The sequence below is a fragment of the Eulemur rufifrons genome, chromosome 28 (genome assembly GCF_041146395.1).
Source record: "Eulemur rufifrons isolate Redbay chromosome 28, OSU_ERuf_1, whole genome shotgun sequence".
NCBI classification, from domain to species: Eukaryota; Metazoa; Chordata; class Mammalia; order Primates; family Lemuridae; genus Eulemur; species Eulemur rufifrons.
In genome coordinates this window covers 56,655,128-56,674,025 of record NC_091010.1, presented here as the reverse complement: position 1 = coordinate 56,674,025, position 18,898 = coordinate 56,655,128, and the positions used below count along the sequence as shown (strand labels likewise).

The following is an 18,898-nucleotide window of genomic DNA, read 5'->3' as shown; positions in this document are numbered from 1 at the left end:
GGACCCGGTGTTGAGAAATGGTTAAGAGCTGATTTGAGCTCTTTTGCTACAAGGGGGCCGGTCAGCATCTGCGGCGTACATGTCTTGCTCTGTAAACCTGTATCTTGCTCTTGCTCTATAATCCTATCTTGGTCCCCCACTCAATAAATTTCACCTGGTGCTTGCCTTAAAAAAAAAAAAAAAAAGCTGATTTGAGGCCGCCGGCCCTCTGGGCATTCGCTGTGGGCTGACCTTCAACACTGAAACCAAGAGCATCTTGGACAAGTGGGTACATTTTCCCAGAAACATAATCCACGGTTTCCTGAATTAAGACCTAGCTCATAGATAGCACCAAATAAATATTACCTTTGCCCATTGATATGCCATTAAAACAGAGATGACAAAGAAACTCTATATTAGTTGGGCAGGTGGCGGGGGAGGGGATGTGTGTACACATGCATAATGAGTGCGATGCGCAGCACCGTCTGCGGGATGGACACGCTTGAAGTTCTGCCTGGGGCGGGGGGGGGGGGCCCAAGGGCAATATATGTAACCTAAACTTTTGTATCCCCATAATATGCTGAAATAAAATAAATAAATAAATAAAAACTCTATAGTTATTTGAGGTTATAAGGATATGCTCAAAACCTCTTAACCCTAAATGTACAGAGTATATTTGGGGGGGCGGGGGAGGGCTCAGGTATGCCTAAAGCATGTAAAGGTTATGCTTTGGATTGTCTAAAATGACTATGCATAATTCAGTAAAATAGCGACACATCAGCTGACTTTAAAACCTACTTATCATTTAAGAAACGACCATTTTGTTTGCCTGCCTTGAAGGTGGATGGCTTTGGGGAGGCGGACTCGATGGGCTGGTCTCTGTTCTGGCGTAAGGTGGAGTTAAGGGCACATCTCTCCAGCGAAGCCTGAACTTCTTTCGTTAAATTTGCCAGAGACATTAAAAATCATTCTGATCACGGTAAGTCTCTCACATACTGCCAATAGTTATAAAAGTTGAGATCCTTCAGGAAAACAATCTGTGGCTATATACCAAGAAATTTTTCAACACTTTTGATCTCTTTTACTTACCTTTCACCCTAGGGATCTATCCCAAGAAAATACTAAAAACGGTATGGGGCAAGGGGGAGGTACAAAGATTTATGCACAAAGATGACCATCACAGGATTATTCAGAATAGAGGAAACAAAAGGAGACACTCTAAAGGCCCAACAATATTACATTGATTCAGTAAACTGGGGTAGAATCATATTATGGAGCGTTATGCGGTGATTAAAAATCCTTAAGAATTTTAATGACATGGGGAAGTACTTGTACTTATTAACAATGGCGATTTTCATTTTAAATAAATACAAAGCTGGAAACAGTGAGCACTACTATGAACTCAAGTATGTTAAAAACAAATATAAGTATTCATACACTCAGAGGAAAAAACCTAGAAGGAAATACACCAAATTATTCATAAAGTAATCTCCAAGTGGTGAGATTATGGGCTATTTGCCAAACTGTCTACAACGAACATAAAGTTTGTGAATGAGAAAAGCTGTGTTCAAAAATTAATTTCACCAACTTTAGAGGTCGAATTTTTAATCAAAAATTAGCAATTCCCATCCTTAACTATTTAATAGTTTAAGATATCAGTCATTGAAGATTTGAATTACAATTGAGGATAATTCTGAAAAGAAGATGGGGGGAAGGATGTACAATAGTTACCTTCAGATGTTTAAGACGTGTAACCTGAAGCATATGCAGAATTAAACAGTAAAACACAAATCAAGGAGTATTTCAAGGGAAGTGATTTCTGCTCACTCTTAGAGTCCCATATTGTACCAAAAAGAAATAGTCTACATCAAGGAACCAGATCCCCCATCTCTGAAAGTGTTCAAGGGTTCAAGAACAACATGGAAAACAGACAGGTACCAAACGGCGAGAAACAACAGAAGGGAGTTGGTAAGATGCATGTGATTTTAAGGCCCTGAAAATTTTTGTGATTCTAATCTGAGCAGGGCTATAACTAAGGTCACATAATCCTTCCTGATGGAATATATTCTCTCACCACGGTGTTCACCTGCCACACCATGAACCCAAAGCTCAAGAACTCCAGAACTCTTCACCATGGAGTTTCTAGAAGACAAGGAAGCGTAGGCCTTTTGAGCACAGGCTGTATTACGGCCCCGTGTACACTCTGGGGTTTGCAACACTCACTCCCTTCAAAGCACGACTGATCCCACCTACCACTTCCTCCCCCCAGGAAGATGGCCTGGTTGCCTGGTCCTTCATATTAGGTCCTCAGAGAGCTCCTTATAAAAATAATATTTTTGCAGTGCTCACGGGCTCATGTTATATCCTTAGACAAATTAGACACCCTTACCGTGGCCCTGTCTGTGAAATGGGAAAGTTCTGACTCAGCTGCTGCTAGGGAACATGTACCAAGTATTCTAGAAAGTCTGGCTGAGTCACAGATAGATGGATAAAATAAATAAATAACAACAAAGAGACTACACGTGGCGTAAAGGAAGTAGAGGCGATCCACAGGGAAAGGCTCTTAGAGATGAGTACAGGTCCACACTGCGACATTACCCAGAGCTCACTGCCCCGTCCCCACTCGTGTGGATGAGCCCTTTGCAGCAGCCACAGTGCTGACCCCAAAACCAATCTCCAGCCAACCCTACGCGTGTCCCGCGCTCCAGGGAAGCCAGGAGGCCTCTTCTAGCCATGCCCTCTGTGCCCAGCTGGGGCTGGAGGCTGCCACTGGCCACTCTGGGGACATCACAAACTGTGCGCTCAGAGACGTTTAGTGGTCTCTCTCCTAGCGCACTCCACAGCCAGGCTGCCCTGTGTCACACCTGACTGCACAACTGGGCAAAGAGTGAATGTCCCTGGGCCTACCTCCTCCTGGGAACAACAGGGATGACACATCTGTAAGCACCTAGAACAACGCCTGGCACGCAGGAAACATTACGGCCTTCTTAGCTATTACTATTATCATTCATTGTTGACTCCACTCTCCCTCTGTGTCTGGAATGCTTTTTCCCACATGAAATATCTACAAGTCAATGAATGAATCAATAATCAAATCAGTGGTGAACACGATCTCTCCAAAAAGACAATTCTTCCACCCCAAACCTGTTCCTTCTCTGACATCCATCTACCTACCTCTGACCCTCCCTTGTCCTTCAAGGCCGACATCTAATCCACCAGCAAGTTCTGCTGATGTGCCCTCCAAATCTGTCCACTTTCACCATCCCCACGGCCAGCAGTCTAACACAAGCCCCCATGGTAACAGCCAGACCCCTGGACAATCCCCAGTGGTCAGGACTACATCCCAGACCTCACCACACCCTACACCCCAGGCCACGCTCCTGCGCCCTGCCCGGCCGCTAGCCATCCCGCTGACTTTCTGCCTCTCTCAAAGCCCAGCTCTCTCTCCTTTAGGATCTTCATTTATGTTCTTCCTCCTGCCTGTTCTCCAGCCCTTCTCCCATGCCTTCACCTGGCCAAGTCCATTCCGTCCTTCAAATTTCATTTTTAATGCCATTTCCTCCTGGAGCTGTCTGGCCCCATAATCCCCACCAACTTCTCGGTGGCAATCAGGTCTCCCTGGCCACACCCTCACGGGTCCCGTACTCCTGATGGCACCTGGCACAGAGCCTCCCACACAGGCAGGGAGGGCTACCATGGTTTGCTGGTCCTCAGCATGTAGCAGCCTCCTAGCACAGACCACGTCCCAGCAAACACCAGTGGGGCAGGGAACATACCACCCAGGTCAAATAACCCATCAAAACATCACATGTGTTTAATAACCCACAGCTAGTCTTTTTTTTATCATTATTATTAACTATGAGTCAGTTTCCCCAAATTCTTCAGAAACAAAAGCAAAGGTTCTCACGCCCTCTGAACTTGCTTGCAAATACTCAGCGCGGACAGCAGAGACCCTCTCTGAAGCTCTACCCACCGTGCATTATTCCACAAGAGTTTTCGCTCTCTTCCAGCATTTAAGCAGTAACAACAAGAAAAGTACACCAGCACAGTCTGGCAGGCTTTGTTCCTCGGGATTCAGTCTGCTTTCTTATCCCACACAACAAAACACACAAGACCAAGAAGCACTAGAAATCCACCCCAAGGTAAAATTCCACATCGACTTCAAAAGGAAACCCCCAAGATAAAATTGTAGGAACTTTTGAAGCCTTTTGCCGTTTTGCAAGATACATACTATACCAAAATACCACCATTTTGGGTACAGAATCTTTTTTTTGCTGGGTACAAAGGAAGCTAAATGAAAGTCTTTGCACAGCAAAGACACCGGGGGTGCTATCCAGGGAGCGGCTAACACCCCACAGCTCACCGGCCAAGACTGACTCAAACACCACCACTCAGCACAACTCAGCTGCTTGGCACTCATTTTGTAAGAGGAAAAAAGGAGCAAAGAAGTAAAAATATAAATTTCAAAACTCCACTGAGAAAGAAAAAGAGCTAGTTATGTGAATTAAAAAATGAGATTGGGGAGGCTGAGGGCAAGGCGGAGGCTTGGAACTTGTGGCTACTGTGTTGAAGTCATTAAGAAGCCACTGGATTTGTGGGGGGTGTGGGGGAGAAAATAAGAGAGAGGGTAATTCCTGATCTAAATTCCCATTATTTGGCCAATCACTCAAAACATCATCCCTCAGGAATGAGTCCCTGTCTCCTCTGAACACAGATTAGGAGTTACTGGTTTATAACAAACAAGATGTACCAGCTACAGGAACTAAAATTTATGGGGTTTATTTCCTAATTTAAATCTTATTTGATAACTTGAACTCTACTTGTTAAGAACATTCAGTCTACACACCCATTTTTTCTAACATGGTAACCCACAAACCACATAAAAAAAAATCCAATCAGATTAAAACAGTCCGATAAAATGCTTTAAATTCCCAAATGAAGATTCTGCCCCAAATGGGTATTGTAGAAAGTTATTGTTTTAGCAATCTGTGATAGTGTTGTCTCTAATGATTACTAATAAACATGGAATACTTCTTTATTTTCAAAGTGAAACATTAGAAATAATTATGAAATAGCTTGGCCCCGAAGTTACAATAAATCCAAATTTCAGAGAAATTAGGAAGCAATCCTTAGACAATTATTTTGAAACATGTCTGATGAAACACTGATGTGACAACATTTTACTTAAAAGAGTGAAAAACAAAGTGTGAGAAAGAGCCCCAACTGTCTGGAGAAAAGTTATAGTATCATTCATCAGAGAATCTAAACACGAACCAGACCCTCTGGCCAATGTCAAACTGTACAAAGATCTGAATATGTATCAGCCAGAACTCAGAATGCTCCATTTATAAATACAGACAAACTGTGCCTGCCAAGGTAGGGTCGGTTTTGGTTGACACACCGCCCTCCGTTCAGTGAAAAGGTGATCATAAATTTGCAGTCCCAAGGTGCATGGATCCTCAATCCTAAACACTACAGGTGACCAGACGGAGGAAGAGGTCCACACCCCTCTTTCTTCTACCCTACTTTCCCATCTCCCTCTACTATCTCCCCCTGCCCGGAACATCCTCGTTCTCACCTGCTGGTGTCAGGTGAAGAACACAGAAATGCACAACTACAGGGTTGACTCATATAACCAAAGTCACCATTCACAACAAGCAGTAAGCATTTCACAAATGTGGCTTCCTTTAGTCCAAGCTCATGGCTTTTCTCTCCTTCCAGCTCCCAGAATCCACCTTCCTCCACCAGTCCACAACCTCTGGGCAGTGGCCATCCCCAAGTCCCCAAGAGCACAGCGGAAAGCACAAGAAGATCATATGACAGTTGCCAGCTGTGGCTCCACTGGACAAAGGTCTTCATCTAAAAGGTAGTGTATGTGCTTCAAAGTGGTTGCTATGGTAAACACGCCTGCTTTACACAGCAGAGGAAAAAGGAACCTAAGTCCCCTCGCGGCTCCCCTCGCCAAAATCCACACAGGCTCTGGAAAAAATGTTCTGCCACCTCCTCCAGATCGTTAATCTCTACACAAGAAAATAAGGTACTTAGGGCCCACGTTGTGGCAACTGTTCTTGTGGGATATTGGCGGGGGGGGGTCACTGCCTCTTGTCTACATGGACAAATCCTCACTCTTGCGTGGGAGCAACACTCACTGGCACGGGGCCCACGGACCCCATGCCATGAGCCTAAGGGGCTGTGTCCACTCGGAACCACTCCTGGGAGCCACATCTTCTCTCCGCACTTGAAGAGAGAAAACAATTCAAAGAGATTGGAATGTCCTTTCTCTGTAGCAAAAAAAAAAAAAAAAAAGTGCAAAATTCCCATCTGGCATTTCCAAAAGCAGAGAAATAAATTTCATAGCCTGGACCCACACTGGGAAACTCAGGGAGGCAGAAGAGTGAAATGGATTGGCTTCCTCGACTTACCCTTTAGGTCTCTAGAACTGTCACACTTTTTTAAAAATCTTTGTATGTTGTTAAGACTTTTTTTTTTTTTTTTAATGTGCCATTCACTTTAGGAGAAACCTCCCTCAGAACCCCAAGCCAGCAAGCTCTTTACACCTAGGCCACTGTCCCCAACAATGACCCGATTTATGGTAAGCAAAACAGAACCAGCCCTGGAAAGTTGCTTTTACCTCCCACAGGAGAGAATATGCCACAAGGCCCGGGAAGGGGAGCAGAGGACTGGATCCAGGCCTCACTCTGGCCACTACGCAGCGTGTGACACTGGGCAATTCACTTAAGGCATCTCTGGGCCTCAGTTTCCTTTTCTGAGAGCAGACTGGGCCTAGACGACTTAAGGTCACTTCTGGCCCTGAAATCGTGACATTATAGGAGCATACGTAATTATGAGCATCCATTTTATTGCAGGGTTGGAGGAACGAGGAAGCTTCTAGCAAATGTCAACCTTCTTTCTACACGTTCAATTTATACCATGAGAAGACATTTTCAAAACGATTCAAAATGTGGCTTTACAGAAATAAATGATTTTGTGATATATACACACACATACAACAGAGGCACAACTCATTAAATAATATATACTCAATTACAGCAAGCTACAAAATAAGGAGGCAGTTGGCCCAAAATGACATGATGCATCTTAAGATTTTCCTACCTAAGAAAATTATTTTGCAATTTTTAGAAATTATAATATAGAGGCAAAATATATTCATTGCTAATATTTTATAATACTTAAATAAAAAGTAAATGATTGTTTCATGCTTTGCATAATTCTACTTGTTACAGATTCGTTATAAAAAATATGTCGTTCATTAATTATTTCAAAAGTTTGAAGTCCAGCTCATGATATAAATATATAGAAGGGAATATTCTAATCAGGCTGAGCTATCTTCTCAAGAGGTTAATTTATAAACTCCACTTTCAGAGCCTACAAAACCCTAAGAACGTGCATTAATAATATATGTAGACACATACTTTATGTTGTAGTCTCTTAGTACTAAAAACAATGTTTTCTTTATCAAACCTATATGCCTTCAAAGCCATAGCTATACAGATTAAATTTAATTTTAGCCTTTCTAAGTTCATTACTGCTCTGGATTTATAATCAGCCAGCCCAGGTGAAATTTTTCTAACATTACTGTACGTGTTACTTTGCAAAGAGACTGGAAATTCCCAAATCCGGAACTCCCCTTTAGAGTTTTCTAATTTCCTCCTATCTCACCTTTCCTAATCATATTTTTGAAATTGCTTTGGTACCACTAGTCTCCCCCAAACCATGGTGATCGTTTCCTAGTAACTGCAGCCTGCAAGGCTAGACTCAACACAGGGAGGGATGATTCGGAAAACCTCCAGGCAGGTTACAATCGCTAAGGTCCGATAGCAGAAAGCGAGTACTTTATAAATATGAACCATATCCAAGAATATTCCCAAAAAAATTTTTCTAAGAAAGAAAAACTGACAAACAAGGCCTGTTATCACCAAGAACATCTTCTTCATCACCCCCAATAAAGGAAGCAAGCGTCCTTGGGGAGGTACTTACGACGATGTGTGCTGGCGATGGGGACCGGGCATCCTTGAGGGCTTGTCTACTCTGGAGGCTCCCTGCCTGGACATCAAGCAGTGGCCATTTCATCTGGAGATACTGGAAGGAGGAAACAAAAATGGAAATGGAAAACAGTGAATGCAGAAAATAAATGCCAAACCGCCAGCCCAAGAAATAACTGTTACGTGGGTCAGAAACTGAAATACATCATAGCATGCAAATAACAGTAACAATAACCAAAGAAAAAAAGCATGCAATACCAGCAGGCTCTTCCTTAGAGCTCTAGTTCAATAAGTGCATATACAGAACATTAATGTTAGCAACTACTTAAGGTAAAATGATTTCATTAATACTATAATACCTTATTCAGAGGGGGAAAAGAGGTGCGGGGGTAGAGGACAGAACACAGAGCTATTGGAAGGAAGAAAGTAAACATAAATCTCAAGCCAGAAGTATCCTAGGAGACCATCAATTCCAAACTTGCTCTTTCATGACCTTCATTTTTCAAATGCCATCATCCTTCACTTTAAGGAAAGCTGAGTACGTATGTGCAACTGTCCTTTAGGTAGCAGAAACCACTTGAGTAAGGTGAGCACAGGATTCCTCATCTAACCCAAAAGCTTATATAATAAAAATACTTCCCAGCAGAATTCCAAGGCACAACGTAACGTATACACTCATCTCAAAAGACGAGAGAAATTCTGAAATATGCACATGTTTACCACATATAAAAATAAAGGTATAAGCCAATTATGTCTGTCCCCACCTTTCTCTGAGGCAGGAAATGAACACATGGCATAAGGGAGCTACTTTAGCTTTCAGAGAGATTTGGACAATCAATTGATCTAACTCCCTGTTTTGCAGGTGAGGGAAACTGGGGTGAGGTGGCTTGCCCAGCCAGAGATACTCAGCACATGTATAAGCAACTCCCAGACACTTGACTTTTGCTGGTAACACTGCAACAGTTTCACCCAGGAAAACTTCAAACAAGCAAACAGAACTTAAATGCTTACATGGACATCAATACCAGCCTCTGCATCTCCCAAGGCCAAGTGACTAATGTAACAGTTAAGGCCAAGTGATTAATGTATCAGTTAAAGCTTGGAGGATAAATAAGAAGCCATCTTGATCATTGCAGAGACTCCAAGCAAAATAAATGGCTAGTTTTTAATATTAAATCTACAAAAAATTTTACCCAATGAACACGAAGTACAGCTTGCTTGTGCACAGGCTTCTTGCTAAGCGTTAGAGAGATACAAAGGTGTCCGTCTTCAGGGAGCTTTTGCAGGCATGAAGGCGCCAACACACGCACAGGTAAGTCAGGAGAGGATACGGTAACACTGTGACAGAGACTCCAGGACTCATGCCCAGGGAGTGCCAAGACAGAAGACAGAATGTCTGAGAAGACTGCGAAAGGCTGCACAGAGTTAAGTCTTATAAGTCAGAAAGATTTCAATAGAAAGAAAAAGGACCACAAAGGGCAGTCCAGAAAGAAGAGTTTGCACAAATCCCATGAGAGACAGAGGGGCCAAAGCCATCCACAAAGCCCGTCCACAGGTTCCCCGAAGATACGACAAATTAAATTAAAACCAAACTCTGTTATACCTGAAGCTGAAAGATCCTAGCCCGTGAGCTACCCGCCAAAGTGCACAGTCGCTTTTCCATCCTAGATCTACACAAGGTAGGTGCACCTTCTACAATGTCAGCGCTTTTCCCTAGAAGCCTCCTGTTGTGAGCAAGCTGGTTGCTAGTCTGACTCTGTCGGTAGCTCACCACAAGACCTTGCATCGAATCCCTTTGCTTCAGTGGATCTCTGGTTTTTTACCTGTACGTTGAGGAGTTGTCCTATCTGTGATGGGGTGTGGATGGGGGGTCTGCCCCGGATGCTGAAGGACTTCTAGGATGCCAGGCACGCAGACAGTAAATACCAACAGGCAACCCCCAGGCATCCTTACAATCAAACCACTTCCAAATACCTTCTTTGGGGACGAAATCATCCCAAGTTGAGAACCACCAAAATAAATGTTTCCAAGGTCTCTCTCAGCCCTGTAACCTGAGCCAAAGGGCCATGGAAATCTAGGCTGCCCTGTCTCACCCCGACTCCTTCCCATTCTCACTTGCCACATAAATATATGGGCTGCATTGGTCAAAACCACTCAATAGAGTCATTTCCTTGAGGCCAACCAAAATGGACACCCGCCAACGCTCACCTCGCCATCTCATGGAAACCCGTGAACAAAAACGCCAAGCCCAGTTGACATCGCCCTACACCCCCATGCTATCCTCAGGGGGGTGGGGTGAATTACTGGATAAGTTTTCATCTTTGGCCACCTGCAAAACTGATTTGATTACATCCAAATACCAGCTCCATAGAAGTAGGAAATTTAGGCTTTGCCTAAGGTGACAGACCTGCCCTGAGGACCCCACCCAAGAACTGTCATACCCATGATGCAATACTAACGTGGAGACTTATAATTCTTACTTTACATAAAAGCTTCATTGTGTGCCACATCCAATCTCCATAGGCTACCTGCACCACATATTTTTATGAGCCTACATTTCAGCGCTCTGAGCCTACAATACACATAATTTTCAATTATGTTAGAGCAGCCCAGGATCACTGCCTATATAACATTACTGGTTGGAGGAAATGAGACTCGGCCCCACTGCCCAGAGAGAGCTAACCGAATCCAGATGGCGGAGGAAGACAGTCCTGTTCCTGCCGACTTGCAGGGACTCCGCAGTGACAGCCCCAAACTCTCCTTCTCAATGCAACTTGATGCCACAGAACGGCTGGGTACCCACAAATCCAAGCCCGTCCCTTGAATCTTAACTGGCATTCAGGCTGATGAGGTGCCTTTTGGGGGAATAAGTATTATGTTAGGATTTTTTCTTTTTTTTCCCCTCCACAAAGGCCAGGAGTAATATGGCAGGATTTTTTTAAAGGAAGCTATTAACCTCCTCCAAAAGTGATGGGTTTCCCAGGTTCCTTCATCTTCCACAATTGGTCCTTATTAATAGGGAAAATAAATAAATAAAAGTAAGAAAAAGGAAATTAGGTCTATTACAGCCTAGAGGAAAATCTTTTCCTTCCTGGAGACATTAAGCAGCAGGAAATTCTATTCTGTTGGGTCCTAAAGGAAGACCTGAAGGAGGGGGGCATTTCAGATTTACAAAAGGGTTGGAACGCTGAGCCACGTTTTCCCAACAGTTCAACTGCAGTTTTATATCCTTTTGGGGAAGAAAAAAGTTCCCACCATCCCGCTATAAAAACAACAGTGGGCTCCAGCTCTCTTCCTCTTAGGCTGCTCAACGTGGAAATTATGAATTGCCTACAAAAACATTAAGCTTTTCAACAAACGGCAATCAAATGGGGCTGTGGGAATTCCTGCATTGAAAATTGCTGGAATGGAGTCAGCTCAACTTCCATTTCTTTTTTTAAAATAAATAAATAAATAAATAAATAAAATGAGGCCATCTTGGCTTAAGCATTTCATCCTTTGTTGAATAATGATGTTCTGATCGTGGCCCATTAGGGTTTTCCCCCCAAACTGTATTTTATGATATGTCTCAGGGAGCTTAAGTTAAGCTTCAGACCTGTGAGCAAAGTCCTGAAATATATACAACCCCAATGGCCTGAAAGGAATCAAAGCAGCTGAAAAGACAGTTAAATTGCCTGCACAAAGAAAAAGGTAATAAGCATCTCTAATTTCTTCTCTCCCACAAGGTAAATGGGAAGGGTCTTCCATGTCAGAAGCCTCCTTCAGGAAATAGCTTCAGCTGCAAGTAGCACCTTCCGAAGCCCCCGTGACAGAGCTTGCTCCCAGGAAGGGACCTTCATTCTCGTGACTCTACCACCAGTAGCAAGGATGGGGAAGAGGCTGCCCAGAGAACCTGCCGCCTCATGGCAGCTACGGAGGGCTTTGTACAAATTTCTTTTCTAAACAAACAAGAGAACTCAAAGGACAATGAGGATGATGACGATGACGAGGACAAAGTTGCCAGGAAACTTCACATCCTTGATCAAATGCCAGCGCCACTTCCCGGAGCTTCCCGTCAATCACTCCGTTCCACAGATGGACAGACAAGTGGAGTCTGTCCCTTTATTTGTCCAGGGCAGAGTTGGCAAACTTTCTGTAAAGCGCCAGATAGCAAATATCTTAGGCTTTGCGGCCCGTACCATCTCTGTCATAACTCCTCAACTCTGCTGTCACAGCTCGAAAGCAGCCACGGGCAACACATGTATGTCTTATGTCAACGGCTGTGTTCCAATAAAATCTTATTTATGAATACCAGAATCTGAATTTCATATAATTTTCCTATGTGAGAAAATACTATTCTCTTGATTTTTTTCAACCATTTAAAAATAATAAAAGTCATTCTTAGCTCATTGGCCATACGGGAGAGGTGGCGAGTCGGTGCTGGCCCGTGGGCTATACGATGCCGTCCCCTGGCTCGGGGCACGGACGTGTGAAGGCCTGCGGAACCATGTCAGATGGGTGCCTTCCCTCGCTGGGCCTTCAATCCAGACAGCCAAACACAACCATGTAGGCAAAGCGTGTTCAGCGGCCCAAAAGCAACATTTTGGATTGAATCGTCACTGGCAAACTCCGGTTTTGGGGGAAAAGCTTGGAAAAGAACTCGAGCCCTTTGGCCAAGGCGCCCAGTCACAAGGTCTAACCACGAGACCACAATCTCACCAAAATAACTACCCCTCCTTTCCAAAATGGAAGTTTTAAAAATCCCAGAGCAATTCTGACTGGAAAAGGTTCATGCGTTCAGAAGTTCTCACCCACTTCCCGGGAGGCACTGGGGATGTGTCACATGTCACCAGATCCCAGGCAGAACTTCCTCAGGTCTTGGGTGAAGCGTTGCGGGTGTATTGGAATCAACTATCTAGGTGCAGACACCCCTCTCTCCAGAGCTTTCCAACTACACCTTTCACATGTAACAAAGCTAGGATGAAGCCACGTTGTGCCAACTCCGCCTGCCACCAAGAGACGGCTCAGCCACAGGGCTGGAAGGAGGACACAGAGTCCAGTGGGGGAAGAGGGGCACCGTGGGGCCTGGACAGACCATTCAATGGACATGAAACCAGTCTCTTCCAGAAAACTAGGTCCCATAGTAAGCCTATCAACCAGGGACAGCACACTCTCAGTTTACTAAAGGACAAAACAACAACAACAAAAACACAGCCTTTCCACCCAAGCTATCTCTGACAAGAGATGTTTTTTCCTAGGAAAATTCATTTTGTAAGAAACCAAATTAATTGGACAGCATCCTCATGATGAATTCCCACTGTCAAGTCTTCCTGATTCGCTAGTGCCAGAACATTGTACATACTGTGTTTCTGATCAAATGGAAAGTCCATACTCGGCCTGTACATCCAAAACTGAGGGTACAGCCAGCCACAGCCCATCGTGTCCAAAGTCATTGGTCTTCCTTCCCTTCAAGGTGGCTGTGCCTACCCTGCCCGTACAGGAATGCGTGATTTCTGGTTGTTAGGCTTTAACATAAACCAGTACGTACCATAGTTATGCAGGAAAAGAAAAGTAAAGATCTCAGAAGGCTGGGTAGACCCTGACCTTGGAGAAGGAATAAAGCCCTAGAAAAAATTCACTAAGAACTTAGGGTTGACTTAAAAAAAAAAAAAAAACAGAACCAACATAGTGTGAACTGAGAAATTTTCCCTTAAAATCACTGTCCCATTTCTCACATAAAAGGAGTATGTGGGGAGTACAGTGGGACACCAAGGCACCAGGGTGAAACAATTTAACAGCCCTATCCTCATCTCTATGGGATGGCTGTTTAAGGTTTTAAATGAAATCCTTACAGTTAACCTTTTTCTCTAAACATTTTTAATCATAATAATCTAAAGGACCCTAATATTAATAGTATCATTTCATATTTAGAGAATATTTTAGTGTTCAAGACTACATTCACAATAACCCTACAAAATAAAGGCAGAAAGGTGGAACTAACACGTCAGCAAGGAAGAAGTGAAGGCCTGTACAGCAAGACCCAGTTTGCCTGAGGTCACAAGGGTGGCTGGCAGTCAAGTGCACAGGGCTCTAGACCAAAGTGTCTAGAGGAGACAGAGTGTGCTTCTACTTCATCCTGACTTACCTTGTAACTCCCCTTCACCTTTCTGGGTTTTCCTATCAACTGTCAGGCATTCTTGCCTGAACACCAACCAGAGACCAGGGTCTCAAAGTACACAGCTGAGGGAACATCTCACAGTGTCCTGCAGGTAATGAGCAATCCTTCTCCTACAGCGATCATCTCCCCCTCCCAGGTCCACAGACAAACACTGAATTATTTTCCCCTAAGGAGATTTTTCTACAATAGCTACTGAGGCCACTGGTAGGATGGGAAAACAAAGCAAAACAAGCAAATAACTAACAAACAAAAATCCCAATAACCAAAATTTGGGATTCACCATTTCTTCACCCTGCCAAGCCTGCCACAGCCCTGCACGTGAGCTATTTTTGCATTTGCCAGGTCCGAGGTTCTGCAGGGAGGCTGTGGTACGGCAGCTCACGGATGTGCCATCTGGATAGAATTTCACCAGGCCCAAATGGGGCCCTTAGGCTGGGGCCCAGGCCTTCCTTCCACCCTCCCCCAAAAGTCACTATTCAGATTACATCTGTGTATTCCTTGGAAAAGCACAGTGGAGGGGAAGAGTCTGGAAACTTGTTTTCCAGGCCCAGCTCTGCCACTAACTGGGCAAGTCACTTCACTTCTTCACTAGGCAACCTCTTTCCCACTCTGGGTCTAAGTCTAAAGTAGGAATCTGGGGGGCGTGATCTAAAAATCCCCTTCTACTCCAACACATGGGCTCCTGCAGCACTTACTAGCAAGCATATGCTCTGTGTCAGGTGTAGACGAGACATTCTGAGGCCCAGAAAAGTCATCTAAGATACAGCCAATGGGACAATAAGGTAATCAGCGGTGCAGGAACAAACACAAAGAAGGTAGGTAGAAATACGTGACAATGATTTAATTAAAGATGATGACATTGTCCCACGGTACCCAAACCTCACTGGCTTTCAGAGGGACTTTGTCCTGAGCTTTTTCCCAACTCGCCGGGCAGTTGTGATGATCGGTCATTAGCATCAACCATCGGAGCTACAATGAGCCGACAGCGTATCTGCAGATTGCACCTTACTTCCTCAAAGGCTCTTTTAAACCTCTAAATTGATTGTCACTACATCCTTTTTAGAGGGTCAAAGCCAGTAATCTCCAAATCCATCTTAGAACAAAAGAAAGTGAGGCGGAGAAAATTAAGTGACTTAGTCATACGTGGTTATGAGGGTTCCAAAGCAGAATGCAGGCAGGGCTGTGGGATTTCCAGGCCGGAACTCCGCCACCTGCACTCTGCTGAGCCTTCCCGCTGGCGATGCATGAACTCCCAGGAGACCGAGTAGACGGGCAAGGGGCGCCCAGGCAGGAGAGCAATCCCCCTGGGAGAGTGAAGAAGGTGCAACAGTGCAGCCTCCAAGGCAGGAGGCCAGTGGGAAGCCAGCCTGGGACACAGGCTCACAGGCAGCCCAGGACAAGCCATCTCAACATCTCCAGGCAGCTCCAAGACTGAGTCCCACCCAAAGGGCTGTGGATACCGAGCAGATGTCAGCTCTGCCACAAGCACCCAAATCCCTAAGCCAGGGGTCAAAGGACATGAAGCCACTGGAAGAATTCGAAAAGAGGAGCCCTCCTCTTCCCATCTTGCTCTAACAGGTCACCCAGTCTTTAGCCTCCAGATAGAGCAAGGCAAGCTCCTTCCCCAGGGCCCCCCAGCTGGTGACTAGCAAATAATGAATGCGTAAGAGGCAGGCCAGAGACCATCCACCTCTAGGCAGAAAAACATTTACAATCTTTCATTTTAAAATCAACCTTGTGGTCAGCACGTTTTCTATTACTGCCTCTTATAAAAAGACCAAGCACAGTCCAGTTAATTGGAAGGTTCCAGTTGCCGCCTGTGTCTCTACAACATGCTGAGGTAGACACAGGCAGCTGGAGACCAGCAAAACCGCCAGAATGGAGCAGAGCTGGGGGACACGTGGGTTTCTCTGGGCGCTGAGCATGAAACATTCTGGGGTAAGAAGGCACCAAGTCTCCACTGATGGCTGGATAAATAAAACATGGTGCATCCATAAGATGGATACAGACGAAGGAAGCATTGACACATGCTACAACAACATGGATGATCCATGAAAACACTCTGCTGACTTAAAAAAGACAAAAAGGTCACCTATTGTATGATGCCTTTTATATGCAATATCCACAACAGGCAAATCCAGAGACAGAGAGTAAATCAGAGATTGCCAGAAGCTGGGGGGGAAGGAGTGCACAGCGACTGCTAGGGGTAGGAGGTTTCTTTTCGGAGCTATGAAAATATTCTGGAAATAGTGGTGATGTTTGCACAACCTTGGGAATATACTAAAAACCACTGATTGTACACTGAAAATGGGTACATTTTATGGTATGTGGGTTATATCTCAATTTAAAATGAATTACAAAAAGACGTAGGCACCATCTTTGATGGTGATCACATTCATTTAAGACTGTGATTCCCAACGCCTGGGCCACCGTCCAGTACCTGTCAGTGGCCTGTTAGGATACACGCCTCCCACCCCCACCGCAATCCCCCATCCATGGAAAAACTGTCTTTCATGAAACTGAGGAACCAGGGCCACAAGCAGGAGGTGAGCGACAGGCTCCCCATCGCTCCCCATCGCTCACATCACCGCCTGAGCTCTACCCCTTCCTCCCACCCTGGTCCATGGAAAAACTGTCTTCCATGAAACCAGATCCTGGTGCCAAAAAGGTTGGGGGCCGCTAATTTAAGAGACAAGATAGGATGGGAAAACACAGAGTCACATATCCACATACTCTACCACTAAAGCATGAACAAAAAGCATGAGAACCTTTTCTGTACAAAATCATACTCTCCAAAGCTTCTTGGAAAACAAGCATTTCCAAATGTGATTTTGGGTGGTGTTGGATCTTGGGGAGAGACAGTAACAAAGGCATGGAAACTCCAAGGCCTCATGAAAGACAAAAGAGAGCACAGCACACCTTGGGTGGAAGGTGCTGATGGGCAAACATGGGAAAGAGGGGTTGAAGTGTGTGCTAAGTGTTTCAAGGCGTAAGGACAAAATTAAACAGCAGAGCAGTTGCATCAACAAAACCACAGGCAATTCAGAAACCCCAGTCCCATACCACTCTACTACCCTGTGTCCTCAGCAAGACAAGACTGTTCTGCACCTCAGTTTCCCCACCTAAAAACTGGGCATGAAATTCCACACCAGTTTTTCAACCTCAACCACATAAACAAAGTAAAGGAAAAGAATTATATAAGGTCTAAGGTCGTTAAGATGTGCTATTTCTTCCTCTCACTACACAGGGGATTTTAAAAGCCAGAAATTTTAGGTCTACCATGGAAATTAGAGATGAAGCCAACAGATGACCTTTGAGAGGTACAAAGCCAGCCAGTAACAGGGTCCAGGTGACCCTGTGAAATGCATGAATCATCAGATTGCAGCAGAGATTAAAATCAAGAATTTTAAAAATTCCTTCCTTTCTCCCTGGCTGGGAGCTCTCAAGGTTCGGAGTCTTCTAATTAGGTGCTCCCCCTCATTCCATATTTCTTCCCCCCATTCCCCAGCAACAAAAGACAACGTGAGCCTTGGCAGCCAAAGAGCAACAATGCATCAACTTGCTTTAGTCTGTCTACTCTGGAACCAAACGCAGGACAGGCTGGGCTCATGTCCTCCCACTCCCAGTGAAACTGTGACCCGTGCTGCATTTTTCCCCCCTCTTGTCACATTTGAAAGAGGTCGGCCGCTCCAGCAAGGTCTCCCTGTCCAAATTTTTATTGTCAAATTCTAGCTGTGACAAGCATGTGGCGATGCTTCGTAACGCTACACCCAGGAAGCCGAAAGGTCAACAGCACGTCTGGTTAATTTTGCCTGGGGAGGAACAAACCCCGAAGCCACGGTGAAGATTTACGTGAGGCTGACCCACGACCCCCCTTGCACACAAGTCTTGCTGCCTCAGCCAGAAGCGGCCTGCCACTCAAGTATCATCTTGCTGTAACAAATTACTCCTAACCCAGGATTATGGCTCTTTCCAAATCCCTCCTAGAGAGCAAGGAAATAAACATTCTCTCCCAGGACTCTGCCCCAGTCGTTCCCCCTGTGGGGGTAATCCTTGTCTCTATTTGCTTCTCCTGCAAGCCTTCGTCTGGGAGGTCTGCTAGACCATCCCGGCCCACTTTCCTTTCAGACACAAGCTGAATGTCTCAATTGTCCATTAGGCACAGTAAAAGATGAAGGCAGGCTTTCTGTCCGGAGAAGCCTCACACAATAGTTCCCTTTGCCCACACACTTTTCATCTGACTGCAGACTCACTCAAGGAAGTCCACACCCCAAATTCCTTCCTCACGTTCCAGAGGGACGAGCGAGTGAGGTCGGGTGGCAACGGCATAGCCAGGCTGGCTGCGCAGGCTCCGGACCATCCCAGAGAACCACGGTGGCCCCCCAGGGATGGCCTACCATTTGGGGAGTGGGTTTAATGGGGTGGGGAACCTGCCGCCTTGGGGGCCACATGTGGCCTTCTGGATCCTTGAGTGTGGACTTTCGACTGAATCCAAATTTTATAGAACAAATCCTTTTAATAAAGGGATCTGTTCCGTGAAGTTTGGATTCGGTCGAGGGGCCGCATTCGGGGATCTGGACGGCCACGCGTGGCCTGGAAGGGCTGCAGGCAGGAGAAACTGCCTCTCTCACCCCAGCCTGCGGTTTCCTTTAATAAACTACTCGGAGATATTTCGAGCACAATAACCTCATTTGGGGAAGGAAATACAGTTCTGTCCACTTCCAAAGTCTCCTCTGAAACCCTGGGATATTCCGGGCGC

At 45.1% G+C, this 18,898-nt stretch overlaps 1 protein-coding gene across 18 annotated transcripts in view; it reads right to left on the bottom strand.

The window, feature by feature from the left end:
• The window catches only part of TCF7L2 (transcription factor 7 like 2), a 188,976-nt gene that overhangs the window by 107,754 nt on the left and 62,324 nt on the right, over nucleotides 1–18,898 (bottom strand). For 17 of the 18 annotated variants that reach the window (XM_069460783.1, XM_069460782.1, XM_069460784.1 and 14 more), the window contains one exon: nucleotides 7,978–8,079. The exons of the other annotated variant lie outside the window; for it this stretch is intronic. In XM_069460783.1, the coding sequence (XP_069316884.1) occupies nucleotides 7,978–8,079 (102 nt within the window). The remainder of the gene's footprint in view (nucleotides 1–7,977; nucleotides 8,080–18,898) is intronic. 18 annotated transcript variants of the gene reach the window in all.